At 34.4% G+C, this 19,125-nt stretch overlaps 1 protein-coding gene across 2 annotated transcripts in view; it reads right to left on the bottom strand.

Annotated features, from left to right (window-relative positions):
* Positions 1-4,327: 4,327 nt before the first annotated feature.
* The window catches only part of Myc (bHLH transcription factor Myc), a 32,555-nt gene continuing 17,757 nt past the window's right edge, over positions 4,328-19,125 (bottom strand). For both annotated transcript variants that reach the window (XM_011644696.3, XM_011644697.3), the window contains exon 3: positions 4,328-12,235. In XM_011644696.3, the coding sequence (XP_011642998.2) occupies positions 11,676-12,235 (560 nt within the window). In that variant the 3' untranslated portion in view covers positions 4,328-11,675. The remainder of the gene's footprint in view (positions 12,236-19,125) is intronic.

Below are 19,125 nucleotides of genomic sequence, written 5' to 3'. Positions count from 1 at the left end.
TATGTGCATAATTTTGATAATTCATATTTATTGCAGTTTTTGAGACGCGAGTTTTTAGATATATAGATCCGTATATAACTTTTCGTGACAGACACGTTGTGACGATGACGTAACTATCTCTACAAATAGCACGAATCCATGACGTAACGAACTGTTAAATTTTGAGAGGCGTTTTGCGATATGCATTGACAAAATGAAACCGGAATTTGCATAAGAAATATTGGCAGTGCGATAGTGATCAATTCCTCCGACTACAGCCGGTATGCAAATAGTGCGCGAAACTTAGTCCAAAGACTGATGCAATTTCGTGTATTAATATACTAACACTTAGTATACATACACATGCATACACGGTAATTTCATTTCTAGACTGCTCCATTCTCCCAATCTCAACCTTTCAAATACATGAATTCGCGGATATGACATGACCTAAGTTAATAGAAATTCTAAATATAACAACCGGTATCGCCTCTTTTTCAATTTCGCTCTTGGCGTACTATTTCAAGTTATAAGTATCAACATCTACGAGACTAAACTAAACATTTATATAGAAATCGCGTTCAAAAGAGTATCCGCTTTTTTATCTTTCTCAATAAATTGGAGTCTTCCCCTCTTTTCTTTTTTAATGTAAATTTTTTACAATCATTCAAAATATAGATTTGGATATTTTTATATTTAATTGTTAAAGAAAAATTTCGTTAGAAATCATTTGAATTAATGAATCAAAGATTTCATTATTTATCTCTACACATTTCCAATATAAATTATTAAAAGTTAAAACGCTACTGTCATTTTAATATTTTCGAGACAATCGATACATGCTGATTAAGAAATCACCATATCATTTATGTTGTGATACGGAAGTCTGCTATTTTGTCCGCACAGACGTGAGAATTTTCCTCATTATTCGTAATAAATCCATGCTAAACAAAGAGGTGTTTATCGTTCTATATGCGTTCGTATGATTATACATTTGAAACCAGCGGAAAGGCGGAATCACGTGCAAAATGGTGCAAACAACGGGATACATTCGTGGTGCAATACACGCGCGCGCGCGTGTGTGTGTGTGTGTGTGTGTGTGTGTGTGTGTGTGTGTGTGTGTGTGTGTGTGTGTGTGTGTATGCTTCGACACGTGTGTCGAATGCAATGAACGTCATTCTCGAGTTAAATGATTGCACCATTCGAAGCCTACATTTCTAGGCTCGCGGAAATAGCAACGACGCCAATGATATTCATTTCCATTAGCTGATGAATAGCGCAAGTGTGTAATAAGGTCTCAGCATAAATAATGTCACTGTGTTATCGATATGAATTTTTCACGTTAATAATATTGTCCGTAAATAATCATTAGTACGACAGTGTTTGAAATAACGACTAGGAAATTATTAACAGTGAAAAAATGTTTTCAGCGGATAATTAATTCTCTCAAATTTCCTTAGTGAAAATTACAATTTTTAAACAAAATTCTTTCCATTTAATTTTCTAACTTTTAATTTATTCTTTGTTATGTGACAAGTGATTATTTTACGCATCAAGCAATAATAAAAATTTTAGTCGCTTTATTAAATTTGATATAAACAAGATTATATCATAATGTAAAATTCGATATATCGATTATATAATGAATATTTACCATTGTACGAAAAACAAGATATTCAAATGCAGAACAATAGTTGTTCTGTATGAGACAACTGTTTTCAATCCTTTAAACATTACTACATTATTAATTAAATATTGATAAATCATTGTCGAGACACACATAAAACCTGCCGATAAAGAATACGTATTAAAGTCTCCATTCACTCTTGACACTAATTTGCAAATAATAATAATAAATAAAATCAATTTAAGAAACTACATTAAATAAGATTTATCAATATTTTATCAGATAAATAATTTTTGCCAAAATTTTTCCCAAAAATTTTATTTATGTATTTATAAAATTGTCTCTAATTATGAAAGTATTAAAAGCTACATAATATGCATTTATGTAAATCCACATTTTCCCGTTGGTTTGCATTTGCTAAATGAAATAATCGCTTTTAATAAAAATAAACATTAAATCTTCGCCAGTATTTAATTCTTCTAATGGCTCATACGATATTTCTTGGCATAAGGCCAAAAGTTCCGTATAAAGTTTAGATTTTACGAGATCGCGTTTCTATTTAACATCAGTAAAGCATTCAAAGCAAACAATGGTCCGTAATAACTAACAAAATATTTAAGCGAAAATATTTATAATCGACGAAAATTAAATATCTCAATAAAATAAACTTTTTCTGCATTGCGATATCGTTCTTTCTGCAATTAAAATCGCCATGATGATTATCGCATAATTTATGTGACGCGTAATTTACATGTAATATTATATATAATTACACAGCGTAAATTAATTTGAAGAAAAAAGTTGGCTTCAAAAGTAAAAAACTGGCGAGCAGAAAGATTAATGATTTTCTGCGGTATTGCGCAAGTGCCCACGCAAGAAGTTTACGCTCGACGCAACCCCGCGCTCACGTTAAATTGGCAATTGATAAGAACGCGAATCAACGTCAGTATAACGTGAATACGACCGCCGGTGTGTAATGCAACGCCGACGTAATCCAACGCGCAGCACAAGCTTAATGCGAAACGGAATGTCGACGTAATGCCGACGTAACGAAAAACATGATGCGCGCGTAATGCAACGCAACGCGGATGCGAAGGCGAGTGAGGCGAGGTGAAGCGTTGGCAGTTTGATTTTTCTATTTAACGTAATGCACCAACGCGTAAGCGCGAGTGTCGACGCGAACGCCATGCAAATTCACAGGGCGAGTATAGTGGGTGCAGCGCGAATGTAACACAATGTAACGCAGCACGACGAGGAGGCTGATGCAGACCGAATAACAAGTCGTTGCATTTTAGCATTTATCATTTTACGTTCATTTTATATTGAAAGTCAAAAACTATAAATATGCTTTACTTATCTATGTTTCTTCATCTTATACGAAGATCGTTTTTCAATAACAAACGAAGACTTCAATTTAATTATAATCTGAAAATTTTTCAAAATACACTTTGCTTTGCAAGTGATATCGATTCGATGTAGTGATGTATGAAACAAGACAATTTTTTTCGCTATATCTTTTTGTACAAAAATTATAATTTCCTATCATTTAACCGAGTACAAGCGTGGTGTAGCAGACAGCGCATTAGTTTACTACACGAAAGATCCAGGTTTGCGTCCCGACAGAACCAAGAATGTTTTGATACGCTTGTGTATCATATTTGGCGGTCTAGCAAACCGCCGAAAGAATATCCTTGCCACGAAAAAAACTCACCTTTTTCAATCAAGCCGGCGTTGGAAACGTGCGTGTTCCTTCTTGTATACCTGTAAACAATCAGCGTGCGTACCGCAGGTATTAATAGGAGGTCAATCCAACCATCGACATCTTACGAACTTGAATCATTTATCAAGGATATTATCATCTTTTCTGAAATTTTCATTGATGATTTTCATACATTTGCGACATTATGAATCAAAAAGATTTTCAATTTGACAACCCAAAAAATTCACAGAACTCATATAAATAAGAAATGCGACAAAGTAAGACAGGATTTTTCTAAACGAGAATAGAATTATTCTAAAACATTCTAAAACATTCTAAACATAATATCGAGATGTATATTTTTTCATTAATTCTATGATTTACAGTTTTTAACTCAACGAAGAATCATTTCTAATCGCAATTAACGCAAATTTTATGAGAAAAGGTGAAAAAAAATATTCGCGCTCGGAGTCATTAAGGGGCCATTCTGGTTCAAAAATCAAATTTTTTTTATGCATTTTCTGAAAATACATTATCTCAAAAAAAACGTAGCTCAATTTTCATGAAGAAATTCCAAGTATTTTGAATTTTATAGCTATTTTTACATAGGAGTGCAAAAGTTGATTTTTCGCGACGTGGATTCCCAACCGTCGGAAAACTATTGTGTATTTGCCCGTGTTCCAAACTGCATTATTTTTACTATATATCTGAACTTATATAATGTGATATAAGTAATTAATTATGATAAGTAATTAATTGAGGATTAATTTTTTTGTAATGTCTAATAAAAATAAAAGAGGATAAATAAAAGAATATTTGTTCTCATTCTAAATAAAAAATTTAATGTAAATGAAAAATATTTTTAGTTATTTCCATTTTCATTCTATCACTCTATCCCGTCAAGCTCTATGTTTCCATCATTTTTTCGTTTCATATTATTTTTGTATTTGTTTTCTAATAATTTTAAGTACAGGAAGAATCGTGTATGGGTCTCAATGTTTTTCGAAATAAAACAAAATCAATCATATTAAAATATACAGAATTTTATTCATAATTCTTGTACAAAAAAAGGGATGCGCGGAGACTATTTCTAAACTGTCTGTTTTAAAGGTGTTTTATATATGTATGTGTACATATACATATATACATATTTATATATATATACACACACACACACATATATATATATATACATATGTACGCAAATATAGAAGTATAAATATTATCCCTAAAGTAATTCTTTTCGTACTATTAACTTCAGGTATAAATATTACTCTTTTTTGTATTTTATCTATAATATATATTCTTATATATTTATAGATATTCCTTGACTCCGTTTCATTATGGTTGTATATAAAGGTCTGTACAATTATAGAACAAGTTATATGAAATTGATTTTTAAGCTATTACGTCTCGATGATGGGTCCATTCGATTAAGAATATAAAAAGGAATATCGAAAGAAATCATCATCGAGAGACTTGTCATTGTTATCGATGAAATCATTTTATTTCTGTGTACATATGTAGTTTAACAATCTTCGAGGTATAGGTTCCATGAATTCGGAGTGCATCGTTGCTTCGTCTCTGTACTTAATTTTGAATTTACGCAGGCAATAATGAAACAATATTTGCAAACAATATTGTCGTTAATATATATAACATAATGGTATTTAATCATTCCGATACAATATTATTATATATGTATACATACATGTAAGATCGAACTTAAAATGATACAAAAAATTTTTTTTTATTTTTTAATCTTTTTTAATTCACAAATTTTTATTTTACGAATTTTATTTTATTTTATGAATTTTTATTCACTCACTTTTTGAGTGATTATCTAACAAAATCACAAAAAAAAATCACGATATAAAAAATTAATCTAAAATTATAAAATTTAATTACTTATTAGATATATAGTTTTTTTTTTATTCTATCTCGCCGAAAAACCTAATTGAACTACCAATTATTGGGAACATCGAGATCGAAACGCGGATAAAGCAACTTCTGTATTGTAGTGTTCGTTCATCGTCTTGATGAAGGAACACTATGCCGTCACGAAGAAATACAAGAATGCAAGGTGAAAAATGCGGAACTGACATAACCGACATTCTTTTTTGCTATAACGTAGCTTTCTTGTATATCTTCTCGTTCTTTTTTTTTTCTGAAATAAATTTTCTTGGAAAAATAAGAGATTCTATTTGCATATAATAATAGTTGTCGTTATATATATGTATATATATATATATATATATATATATATATATATATAATTTTATATATATAATTTTATGAATATATATATAATTATATATATGTTTCATTTCATAACGATATTTGAATTTATATAAACTTAGTTATATGATGATATAATTAATTTTATTATTTTATTTTTATACTATTATGCCGAAAACATTATTATCGGCTCAAATAAGCTATTGCATCGCTATACAATTCTCTCGTTCGATTACCGCGAGAAATGATAGCAACGTATATAAAAAATGGATAAATGAAAAATATCTTTTCTTATTCTAAATAAAAAATTTAATGTATATGAATATTATTATTTCCATTCTCATTCTAACACTCTATCCCGTCAAGCTCCATGTTTCCATCACCTTTTCGTTTTATATTATTTTTATTTGTTCTCCAACTTCAAAGATCGATATACATAGTCTACACATAGTTTCTTATAACAAGGCATATTCACTTATATTTTTTTATTGACATGTAAACTTTTTCTTATATGAATGATTTTTAGGTTTATTAATTGTATTATAGTTGTAATTAGTAAAATTAAATCTCGGTCACGTCTGGAAAATCTACTTTTCCAATCAAACTTCTACTTCTACATTTCATTAAACAATTAATAACGACAATTTAATAAAATAATCTTTAACAAAAGACGCAAATCTCTGAATCATAGATCCGGAGCTAGACGGAATGGATAATACATTTATATCAGGATATCTTTAATAATTTCCAGATTTATATCTATTTATGAAATATACGTGCTTTTAAAAAAGTAGAGAGAATAATCACTAATTAATTAACAGCTTAATAATCAGTCTGAAAAATCCTATTACATTTTTGAAACATGACTGTTCTTTTATAATTTACATTCAAAGTGCATTCAAAGATATCCTTTAAATATCACAAATTAAATATTCTGTATTCACACATTTTCTCTTATAGAAGTACAAATAATAAATCTTGTTCCTAAAAGAATAGAAAAGAAAGAAAAAGTTTCGAGTTCGTAGTAATCTATCGAAGTTTATATAAGCGAAAAGGAACGAGAGTTATGATGTTTTCAATCGCAGTGGATTTTGATCCAGGTTATTGCTGTCATGATGTACTTCGTACTAACGCGCTGACTTTTTTTTGTTCACTCTTCTAACGTATTTTTACATATGTAGATATGCAGGAAATGCATCATGATGGCACAGTCCACTGCAATCGAAAACATTAGTACATTCTATAACCCATAGTATCATAAGCCCCCGTTTCGAATTAAAGCTAGATAGTGACACATGTCACACTTATTAGTAAACTATGTTGCAGGTACGTATTTAATGTTTCTGACGGATGCGAGGTGTTCGTTTCAAAAAGTCCGATTGCAATACGGACAGTTACTAATTTGCAGCGTAGTGGAAACAATGCTATTTTTCTTAACTTTCTATTTATCTATATTTTATTCATCTAGCAACGAACTTATCAACATAAATGTAAAGATATAAAAATTCGAGACTTTGCAAAATAAATAAATACGAGTGAAGGTTATATCATAAGTAATTAATCTGTTTCACAAAAGTAAGTTTTCTATAATATCTCTTCTTTCGCACAATTTTCAATGATCAATATAAAATCGTACAATCTGTTAAGTCAGCGATGTATTCTCTGGTTATATTGTTTACTATGTCAGTAAAATACAATTTATTCTCGAAATTTGTAAGCGTATTCATTGTTTCCTTATATCTTTACAAAAAAAAAAAATTACGAAATCAAAATGACAATCATTAAGAGCGAGTATACATTTATTTAACGTACCTTTTCATGAAATTTAATTTATTATTTTATTATTTAATTATTTTATCTAAATCTAAATATCAATAATTCGGCTAATTCAAGATAACTAATTGTTACTAATTCTTATTTTCTCAACATTTGCTTATATACTTTAACATCTACTTGTATATAAAAATGGAAAAGAGCGTTCGTTCTTTTTTTTGTACGAAATTCTCGCTCTTAAGTATCTGAGCTGTAATCTCAAATATGCCGAAAAGGATGAAAAATAGATAAAAAAATTCTTCGTGAAATAAAACAGAAAAAAAAAATGAAAATACTATAGAATGTAAGAAACCAAAACCAAACATCCTCACGATCCGCCAATCAAGTGACTTTTATTCTGAGCAATTTTCAATAAATGCCTTCACCGAGAGAACTTATTAAAACAATCAACGGAAACAAATTAAGGAAAGAATAAAAGAAATGCAATTTAATTTAAGGTATCGACTAATGACGATCCCATTTCTACAATACAGACTGATCAGTCTGTTTCAGTCAAATTTTTATATTTTACCTAAATTTTTATCATTTTCAATTTGGCACTACCAAAAGAATTCACAGAACTCAAGACAAGGTTTTTCTAAACGAGAATAGAATTTTTTAAATATAATATTGATATATACTTCTTAATTAATTCTACGATTTACAGTTTTTACTGTCAACGAAGAATTTAATTTTTTTAACGCAAGTTATATGCCAGAAGTCAGGTTAAAAAAAATACTCGTGCTCGGAGTCATTAATTAAAAAAATTAGCAGTTTTCTTTTCCAATTTATGTCGATGGCTTATAAGAAAAATCTGCAAATCATTTTTCTTCAAAAAAATAAAAAAAAAAAACATTTGTCTTATTACCCTTCGAATCTTTCGCAATACAAAGCAAAGTTCAAAGTATAAAAAATATAAGAGTATACAATGCATGCAAATCAAATGTTGTTAGATGCATTTTGATACTCCTTTGACGAACCCGAAATAATTTTATCAAAACTTCCTAACTTCTCGCACATTTGCGACATTTAAACTTATAATCATGTATTATAATTTCGGTGAAAACCAGACAAAATTTTACTAATATATAATAAAGAGAACATTTTAAACATGTATTAAAATGTCAAGGACATAAATGATAACAAAATTTTGTTTCTAGAGGTCCTAAATGATCATTATCAAAAAACTAAAAATAATTTATAGCATGCAACTAGCATACATATATATATATATATATATATATATATATATATATTGCGCATGCATGTATATGCTTTCTATAATTTCTATTTAATTCATTTATACGTGTCATGTATGTTTCGTATATGCGCACGTGCATTGGTGTGTATGTCAGTTGTGTCATTAAAAAGTTAACATTCTCAATTCTTGACCCATTGCGAGTCCTTCAATCTTCATTCCTATTGATGAGACTATTGCTCTCATTGTTCTAGCGCATTGACTCTATTTCCATTTACTGCCATTGTTATTCTATTTATAACTTGAATTTGGATTGCGTGCAAAAGAAGCTGCGCGCTTGTTACACATGTCCGCGTGACGTGACTGTTGTATTGTATTAAAGTACTTTGTGTGTGTGTGTGTGTGTGTGTGTGTGTGTGTGTGTGTGTGTGTGTGTGTGTGTGTGTGTGTGTGTGTGTGTGTGTGTGTGTGTGTGTGTTGGTGCGTGTGTATTTCTCACTTTCACATTTATCGTTCATTTTTCTCTATAGTAAAAAATATGTATACAAATACTGTTATCTATAAATGTAATGAACACATCATTTTGCTTTTCTTCGTTTTCTTTCTCTTATATATATATATATATATATAGTATATAAAATCTCTTCAAAGACACTACGCATTCTCTGCTTCGCGTCTTCGATCTTTTGCATATCAACCATCTCTATATGTCATACATAATTATTACGCGTTGATTATTAATGCAAAATATGCTGATATTATTAATAAAAATTATTAATACAATCGCATATGCATTTCACGTGCATGATTATGTAGAGCATAAACTCTGTGTATGTGTACGTGTGTAAACTTTAGGTGAATTAGTAGGTGAATAAATGTGTATATGAATCATATAATCATTGCATATAGCATCTCCTTTGAAATTATATAAAACAATTGTATATAATGCCATATGACTGTAATAATCATTTTTATTTGAAAAGTGCCGGCAGCACAATGCTGCAAAAAGCACAATGCTGCAAACTGAAGCTGATAACAATGATATGAGAATAAGTATTAGAATAGTAATAGTCATAATATTAATAAAATTATTATTTTTTGCGTTGGTAGTGTCATTTATTAATTTCTATCATCTGTAACATGTGTGTAATGTATAAATATTTAATTATATGTGAATGTATCTGCAAAGAAAATCTTATATATTTAAAATATATCTTTTCTATATTCCTTATGCGAGAAAGTCTAACGAAGATATTCTACAGAACAAGACAAAACAATTAATTAATGAATTAAGTTAATCGTCGGCGTCAATAAAATGAAAGTTTATGCGGGATCGAGTTGCATTATAAAAAAAAAAATCGATCGACCCCACGTTACGCCGGTTTCTTTTTTCGTTGAATTACTAATTGAAAGAAAATGAAACAGATCAATAATTTGCGACATTGAAACTGCTTCATCTTATTGCACCTAAATGAAAGCACGATGTTAGTTATTCAATTAAGTCTCATTGCAAGATATATCTCATAGCAAAAGAAAAAATTGAATAATTTCGCGCAAAAATAGGTACAGATATATTCGCACAGAAATCTAATCAAGAAGATAAATTGATTTATTCAAGAGCGACGTATGTAAGAAATAAAAAAGATGGAAGATAGAAAGAGATATAGGTAAAAAAAGGAGAAAATTAGTAATGATTTTCTTATTTCTGTCTGTAATTAAAGCCGTTAAAGGTAATAATTCTATGCGTAGCTTATTCGATATGTCGCTTTGCATATAAAACGACTCTCATTTTGTTGTTAGTTATTCAAGATTAAGTCTCATTGCAAGATATGGCAAAAGAGAAAATTGTATTTTGAGTTGCAAAAATAGAAAAACAGGCACAAATTAGATATATTCAAGAATCTGATCAAGAAAGTAACCTGATAGTCAAAAAGCGAGGTATGTGAGAAGTGAAAAAGATAGAAAGAGATATAAGTAAAAGAAAGAGGTAAGTATATAGTTAATAATATAATTATTTTCATACATCTCTCTAATCAAAGTCGCTAAAGATAATAACTCTATGCGTAACGTGTTCAATGCGTCGCTTTGCATATAAAATGTCTCATTTTGCAAACAACTGATCAAACAATCGGAAAACCAATTTCCTTGTTGTTTACAGTTGTATGTGAATCAATGATTATTTGCATTTAATTTTTTGTACATTTTTCTAATATAATTTATTGGTAGAATGATAACAAAACAAAATGGGCCACACATAGACGGTTCTTATATGTCCAATAGGCGCGCGCGAACTATTCCTACCTACGCTACTTGACTCATCACGTCACTCTCTTACTAACTAGGCCGTGCCCGAAAGCGGCCACTTAATCTTTCATCAGGATGACACGGAGTTCTATGTAGGAGTGAACTTTTCGTACTTAGCAGGTACCGAATTTGAGAATGAACCTGTCTATTACGAGTCACTCGCTCCTACATGTGAAACTCTGAATTCCTTTTTACTCTCCTACACATACACACACACACATATATATATATATATATATATATATATATATATATAAAATGTAAAAAGTAAATTAGAACCGGTCCGAGACCGAAGCGCACCCTAAGACTGACGAACCGGTTCGGAACCGGTAGTCAGGTTGTTGGGCAATATCGCGATAAGGTCTTCTCCGACTGCTCGGACGATTCGTTTTATCTGTGCGATGGAAATTCAAATGCGTTCGCCAATGCCGAGGTGCAATAGGTCGCACGAGAGCATCGGCATCGGAAGGCGGAAAGCGAATCGTCGATTAGAGCGCTGTTAAAAATACGAGATATCAGAAAAAAATATCTTCGATCGAGCTAGTTCAGAAGAAGACCAGGAGAGTATCTTTCCCGAAACAGAACGGGTTTTGCACGATTTATTGTGCTTCGTCAATCGCTATCCCTATAGCATCTTTCTTTTGCCAAATTCATTGCAAGTCATGTCAATGTTTCCATTGATTATTATGGATGTGTCTAATTTGTCGACATACGCATCGCGGAAATCGAAAGTCGTGTGTCGTCACTTCAATGTTTCTAAAAGTATTTTCTTTAATAATTTTCTTTGTTTAATTTTTTGTTTAATTTCGTTATAATCTTTAATTGTTTCCTTCTTGTCTTTCGTTCTGCTTCTCTATGAGCTCCTGGATTTTCATCTTAAGGCTTTGTTGACGCTTTTTCAGCTGGTCAATCTCGGGATCAAAAGAAACGCTTGTATTAATCAGTTGAAGAATATAGTCTCTCGCATTGTTCAAAATGGACACTTTCGAAGCTTTTTCATTGTTCGCAATTATTGGGACACGTTTTCTTAACTGATTAAACTCGTTTTTCAAGTGTATCCGCCGTTGTCGCTCCATTGTGTTATGCAATTTTCTTTTTTCCTTCTGTTCTTGATTTTCATTACGATTTTTGCTACTCCTCTTTGTCTTCTTCTGAGGACGGCCACGCTTTAAAATAGAAGTGACGGGGGAGGAAACGGAAAGAGATGACATTTGTCCGGTGATTCTCTTACGTTTTACGGAATTTCGACCTGGTGGTCTACCACGACCTCGGCGTGAAATCGGTGCATTCGCGAGCACACTGGCGTCTCTTTGCATCTGATGAATGATCGTTTGTCTTTCGCATATCCTGGATGGAGATATCACATCGATCTCCTCTTCTGTAACAGAATTGACGGATTCGTTTGTTAGATTACCAATACAATTATGAAAGTGTATTATATTACGAATGATATATATCATGCAAATAACACAAACGTAAAAATGCCATGCTTGCGTGGTAGAGTAAACAAACTTAATAGCATTAAATGCATAATACTATTAGTAATGTAATTCGTGCAACGCGGTAAACATATTCCTCTGTCATCAAAATGCAACAACATATCTTTAACTTGAAAGTTACCATAACCAAAAGTGTAAAATTTTCTATAAAAAAAGAAAATCTGACGATAAATTGGTACTAACGCTTCCACAAAGTGTATTAATACAAATTGTCATCCTGAAAGATGAATAAAAATTATATAATCGACATGTAACGTAAGCGAGCGGTTTTTTTTTTATATTGAAATTTCGCCAAAATTATTGGCGGATGTGTGATAATACTTATCAAAATTCCTGCTTGTGGTCGAGTAATTATAGAATAAATGTCGTATTATAAGTATAAAATAAATAGCTCGGAATCTATATATATGAAAATTATAGTAGCATGTACAAATAATCAGTTAATAATTAATAAATATAGATAAGAATAATAATTTAAATAATTAAAAATAATTATAAAAACATATATAAGACATTGAATTATATTTAAAAAAAATGATAAGAATAAAAAAATGATAAAAAATACGGAAGTATTGCCTTTCAAAAAAAAAACTTATTTAAAATAACGTTCCAATAATATAAATTATAAACGCGATAATTGAGAGCCTTTGACAGTGAATCTTTTTCCGAGACCATGTGGTCACGGAGGCGTTCTAGATGATATACACGAAACCGTAGGCGTTTCTGCAAATTATGCCATTCGCGGCGCCTGGCACAATCGATGGAAATCCGGTTGGTCCGGATTCTTCGTGCAGATGCGACCGCGATTCTCGCGACAAAGACACTTCCGTAATACGATTCGCATTCGGCGATGTCGCATTCACATGCGTAAGAGAGATCGCCTGCCCCTCCCTTCTCTCTCTTTCTCTCTCTCTCTCTCTCCCCCCTAACCCGTTCGCGTCTCTGAATTGTTGTAGTATAATTCCATCGAAATGCGCGATCATTTCGTATTTGCCGACCACTTTATCTTATCTTTATTGAGTCAATTCTCTCGTTTGGCATTCGAGATGATTCATACGTAATAAAGCGCAATAGGCCGTTATTAATTTATTATTTACTCAATGTTTCTGTATGCTTCTCGCGTCGCGATTGTCGCGCGTCGAAAATTAATCCGTTCCTTTAGTTCCTAAAATCCGAAATTTGATAAATTTCGCGAACATCGTAGCAATTTTTTTCTTCTTTCCCAGTCAAAAACTTACGAGAAAAAATGTCGGCGACGAGTGCTTCATAATTTTTTCGGCTAATGAACTCATCGAGAAGCCCTTCCTTGCCAAGTCTTATCTGTAATTTTATGCCACAATCTTATGTCCTTCGTGGCCACAAGATTGTCGTACGCACGCAAGGACGTCCCGCAGTCTCATATGTCTTTCGCATTTATGTGGTGTAATAACGGGAATTCGACAGACAACTTTGGCAGCTTTCAGAATATACTTATTACTTTAAATAATATATTAAAGTGTTCACTAAAGTGTCATATTAAATTGGCTTTTTTATTATTTCTTTTTAATTTAAGAATTCGTTTTTTATTGCTTGTCGAAGCCATCCGGGTCACGGACGATTGCACTCTCGCGAGTACCGCAGGTATCGCAGGAATCCGCGCGTTAAAACTGTGTCATTCAGAAAAGAATTTAATTAGCACTGTTCATTTAGAGTTTCCATCTTCCAGCGTGCATGCCCTTTTTGGCACCGCTCCATAGGTGCCGTAACATTTCAGCCCGAGCTCATAAACGAGGACAAGCGGAAGGAGACACTCGAGGCACGAGGAAGAAAAGGCGAGACGCCTGTCAAGCTCGCACGCGCACCTATGCACGTGCACGAAGGCAGCCTCGCGTCAAGGCGCTGCCTTCCACGTGCCTGATGCATTCAGACATATGAATCTCGCCGAATCTGGCGCGACGCCAGGACGCTCGTCGCTCGCGGTGGAAAAGGCGCGAAACGCCTAAAAATAGCGACTAAATCACTAGGCTTTGATTTACTCGCACGCGCCTCTGTCCCGGCGCTACGACATTCGCGATCCAATTCCTCCCCGTAACCGGACTTCGAATAAGCATTTGATAATCACTTGGTGTATCCCTCAAGAAGATCACTCAAGAGATAAATGTTTCGATAACAGTTGAAGGAAGTAATCGCTATCATAATATTAAAAATAATTTTGACTTTTTTTTTTTTTCTTTTGAGAATTGCTTATATAAGAGATCGTTCAGTACTTCTTCTTTTTTTTTTATACACATTATATAACGCAATTTATCTCTCTCAAGTTTGTTTATTAAAGTCAAGTAGAAGAAACTCCTCTCTTTCTCTTTATAACCATTGACATCATTATGCAAATATCGGCAAATCTCGGCCGAGGGAGTGCCTCGAATTTTTCGACGATGTTCCGCGATGTCTGCGGTCATATTTAATTAGCACAGTGATGTGCGTGACGTGTTGCAAGCACATGAGGAGAGCAAAACTCGAGCAGCGTGTAGCGTGAGTCGCGTGTGCGGCAGGAACGCGGAAGTAGCCGACGTCGCGTTTGCAATTGAGCGTTAGAATATATGCTGATAATCGCGCGACGACTCTAGGCGCAGCAGAATTACGGCATTGGCATCCGTGCCGAGACATTTAAAGGCGTACCGTCGTGCCGACGTGAGCGTCGTGACGCACGCACACACGGCAAGGATATCGCGATTACGAAATGAACGCAGTCCGCATGATGAAATAACGATCTAACGCCGGTTACGTTGCACATAACGACTAATTCATTAACTGATAATCGGCCGACCGACTCCTCCCCGCAATAAAACGTTAAAGTACTAATTGAGGATCTCGCGAGGAAATGTGATAGATAACTAGCGGCAGAAGCGAACGCCTTAGTTCGCCACGAAGCCGATTCCTTCCGGCAATCTACGAGGCAAAGATCACCTAATGATATGATATCTAATTACCATGCCTCCACTGTATCATGACGATAATTCGTTTCGCAAATTGCGAAGGATGTGGAATCATTTTCATTTATCGACTGCGTGTTCTTCGTCTCGGCCTTCGTCTGCGCGGAGCAACGTGCACGCGGTTGTAACGTTACATAAAAAATTAGCGTCGTTCCATCAAGGAAAACGCAGCACGGCATTACGAGATGCAGCCCGCTCGAGAGGTTCACCTGACTCCGCTAAAAGTTTCTCCACGTCCCCGCTCGCTATCAGATCCCGTTGTCCCTCTCTCTCTCTCTCTCTCTCTCTCTCTCTCTCTCTCTCTCTCTTTCTCTCTGTCTTCCTTTCCCCTACTCGTCTAGTGTTTAACAAATATCAGTATCTCATGAATGTGCGGCCTCACGCGCCGTCGTGAGGAGGCCGCAATAGTGGTCGGCGGTCCGTCGCCACCGTCGTTGCGATGCAAACGTGTCGGCGCAGCGCGCGTCTCGATTGCGGGAAGAGGAGGGAAAAGGGGGACACGTCGGATCAAGTACTCGCGAGGCCGAGAAAGGGGGGGGGGAGGACCGACGACGGAGAGGGGCAACGTCAATTCGCGGCAGCACGTGCAGCCGCGTAAGAACGACCTTGGGGGTCAGTGCTCTCCGCGTAAGCAGGCCATAGTAGTACGTCGACGCGAATCGATCGCCTCTCCTCTCTCTCTCTCTCTCTCTCTCTCTCATTGAGATAGGCGACGCGACGTCGATAGAAGAGGCTCGGAGTAACGGAGTGAAGAAGAGACAGAGGCGGAATGGAGGCCGGGAGGATGCGAGAGGTGCGACGCGGAGGGGGGGATCTCCGCGCCGTATCGAACGCGACGCGCGGAATAGCTTAGGGGATGTTTGGGCGTGGATCCGGGATGAGAGAGAGTACTCCCGCACTTCGGTTTTCCAGGTAATGCTCCCCTCGACTCGGGATGCTGACAACCCCAAGAGCGGCGCGCGAAATACGCGGCGGGATAATTTTCAGAACGTTGCCTGCCTATCGACGAGATAATTGTCGAAATATTTTCGTAGAAATTACTTCACTTCAGAGCGATTAATGCAATCGATAACGAAAATCCCATTATGATTAATTAAAAGGAGAAAGTTCTTTAATGAGGAAAAAAAAATTTATTTACATTCCGTTAAAATTTTTTCACAAATTATTTTAAGTATCGTCTGTTGCGTATACAAGCAGAAGTTATCGGTCTCGGCATGAAAAATTATTTATTAGACTCACAAAAATCATTAGGCATGCAGATAACTAGTGCATACAATAAAACTAGTTCAAGGGAACGCGTACATCATTTTCTTAATTATGATAAGACTAACTCGTTAATCTAATGAAACATTTTTATGAATTGAAGATCAGCTAAGAAGAATAGAAAAAAAAAAGAAATCAAACAAGAATAGAGTGTGAGTGCTTCGATAAGAGAAGAAACTAATCTAATCGTATCAATTAAAAGTTGAGTATGGCATGATGTTCGATTAATAGAACTCTCAAACGCGACGCCTGAGTTTCGTGTTTCGTGCGATAACTGTATAAGACCTAATACGACGACCGATAACCGTCAACCGATAATGAAAGATAAACTCCGTGACCTGCACGAACTTCCCTTCGAACAGCTTTGACGTATACGTAAAGCGGACCGCCATCATTCATCGGATTATCACTTTCTCCGGCGTCTCATACAACACTTCGAGATCTAGGCGAGGTCTAGAAAAAGATCTTCGTCCAGCGATGATCCACTTCTGTTGACCCAAATGATCTCTCATTCCCTATTTCGCTCATAGAATTGCCGTTTTCATCGTGTCGTCAAATTCCCTACGCTTCTGGGTTTTGTGAATTAATATTTCTTATCTTCTACGCGATTTCCTTACGGAAATCTTAATATATTGCAGTTTAAGAATCGTAATATCATAAAATTAACAAAATAACAAAAATTATTTAAAATTCGATTGAGCAGAGATAAAGATGACTTTCTTGATTAAAAGAAATCATGAAATTCCACCATCCAGATTAAAATTCTCCAGCTTTACATTAACTTTGCAGCGAAGGCGATATTCACCAAGTTTTCCGCAAAATCTATGATTATCTTGGAATTCAAGTAAGGCACGTTGTTTGCACTTTAAAGTAGCCTCGAATGACGATTCTTTTTCTCATGCCACATATGCGAACGTGACGGCACGTTTCTCTTCCTGGTGAATCGTATATAAGGCGAAGCCATAAATCTCTTCATGCCGGAGCCTCGTGATGTCTTGTAACCAACAAGCCATCCAATCCAGTTACGAAAGTGAATATCGTCGCGCGAAGGGATTCGAGCATTGGAATTCACCGGGATTCGGCGATGCCGAAATAATAAGAAGAGTACACACAAGGAAAACGTCTCGTGGAGAATAAAACAAATGCGGTGCCGCGTAAACGCACCCACGTCGTGCCGCGCATTATTGGCGAATCGAGTGGTCGGCTCGAGAGCAAAAGAGCATGTTTAAAAAAGAAGTCACACGCCGCGTTCCGGCCCCGGTGAGCATTCCAATTACGCGATCTTGTCGTTTCGTTAGCTCGCATACAAATACAATCGCGAAGACCTTGTACGAAGGAGGGGATAAATATCTTTACGGCAGATACAAGATCCGTGTCTGGAGTCCGTGTCCGGGGTCCGTGTCTGGAAGGGGGAAAGGAAGGGGGTAGTGATGACATCCGTTACGGTGACCAGATGCAATCAGAGCACTCCCACGCGCTAATAGTCGGCCGCAGATCAACGATGCATTTAACAAACAGCATCATGACGATTCCGTTCGCTCGCGAGAAAGTGCGGTCGAATGAGTCATCTATGCCTTCCACGCGCGAAAGTAGGCATCACGAGTATCACATCGGATCATTGAAACGCGAATTAGAATGCGATTCTGTAGTTTTCTAATCGTAAATACCATCGTTAAATTTTGTAAAATAAATAACAAGAAATGACGAGAAACACTGTGCAAAATTTTATAGAATTTGTAATAATATAATATAAAAATTAAGTAATTAAATTAATCCGGATAAAAATTAAGTCGTTAAGATTAAGTAATCTCTTAAGATTTTTATTATGCTAACGCATTCAGATGGTATTAGAAAGAGATGGAAGTCTTACCGCGCGAATTACTCGGAAAATATCAATCTATTCGCTGTCATTTCATCATTTCTCTTTCTTCTCTCTCTCTCTCTCTCTCTCTCTCTCTCCTTCTTTCCTTCTCTTCTCTCTCGGCTTCCCTTCTCCATACCTTTCCACCGCACTATCGTTTCGAGAATAGGCGATTGACATACCATCTTGGACGAGAAATGCAATAAGAATGAGAAGACGACGGTGAGCCGATCGAAAGGAGAGAAAGAGCTCTCAATGAGGGACAAAGCAATTGCAAGCGTAAAAGCGTAGCCATTTAATGAGTTGCATAATTAATAATCAATGTGTATAGTAAGCTGAGGTTGTCAACAAATTCATCTATTCAATATTTTAAATAAAAAATATAGTACAATTTAAAATTACGTATAATTTAATTATTATTTTTATATAATTAATATTTTTTTGCAATTTAGAAAATAAAGACTTAATTCAAATTACTAAAATAATCTTAATAGTAACTTCTTAATAAGAATAAATGCAATTTTTGTTAATTAAATCATTAAATTTATTACTTTAATTAAAATTAAAATTAAGTCAAATCATATTTATGTAATAAATATTTTTTCTTTTCATTCATTATTGTTTTCTCAAAATAATCATTAAGATGAAAAGAAATGGAGAGATAAAAGATCGACTA

Source organism: Pogonomyrmex barbatus, unplaced genomic scaffold (assembly GCF_055798465.1).
Source record: "Pogonomyrmex barbatus isolate J1 unplaced genomic scaffold, ASM5579846v1 scaffold12, whole genome shotgun sequence".
Classification (NCBI taxonomy): Eukaryota; Metazoa; Arthropoda; class Insecta; order Hymenoptera; family Formicidae; genus Pogonomyrmex; species Pogonomyrmex barbatus.
The sequence above is the reverse complement of the archived record's forward strand: the minus strand, read 5'-3'. Positions and strand labels throughout refer to the sequence as shown.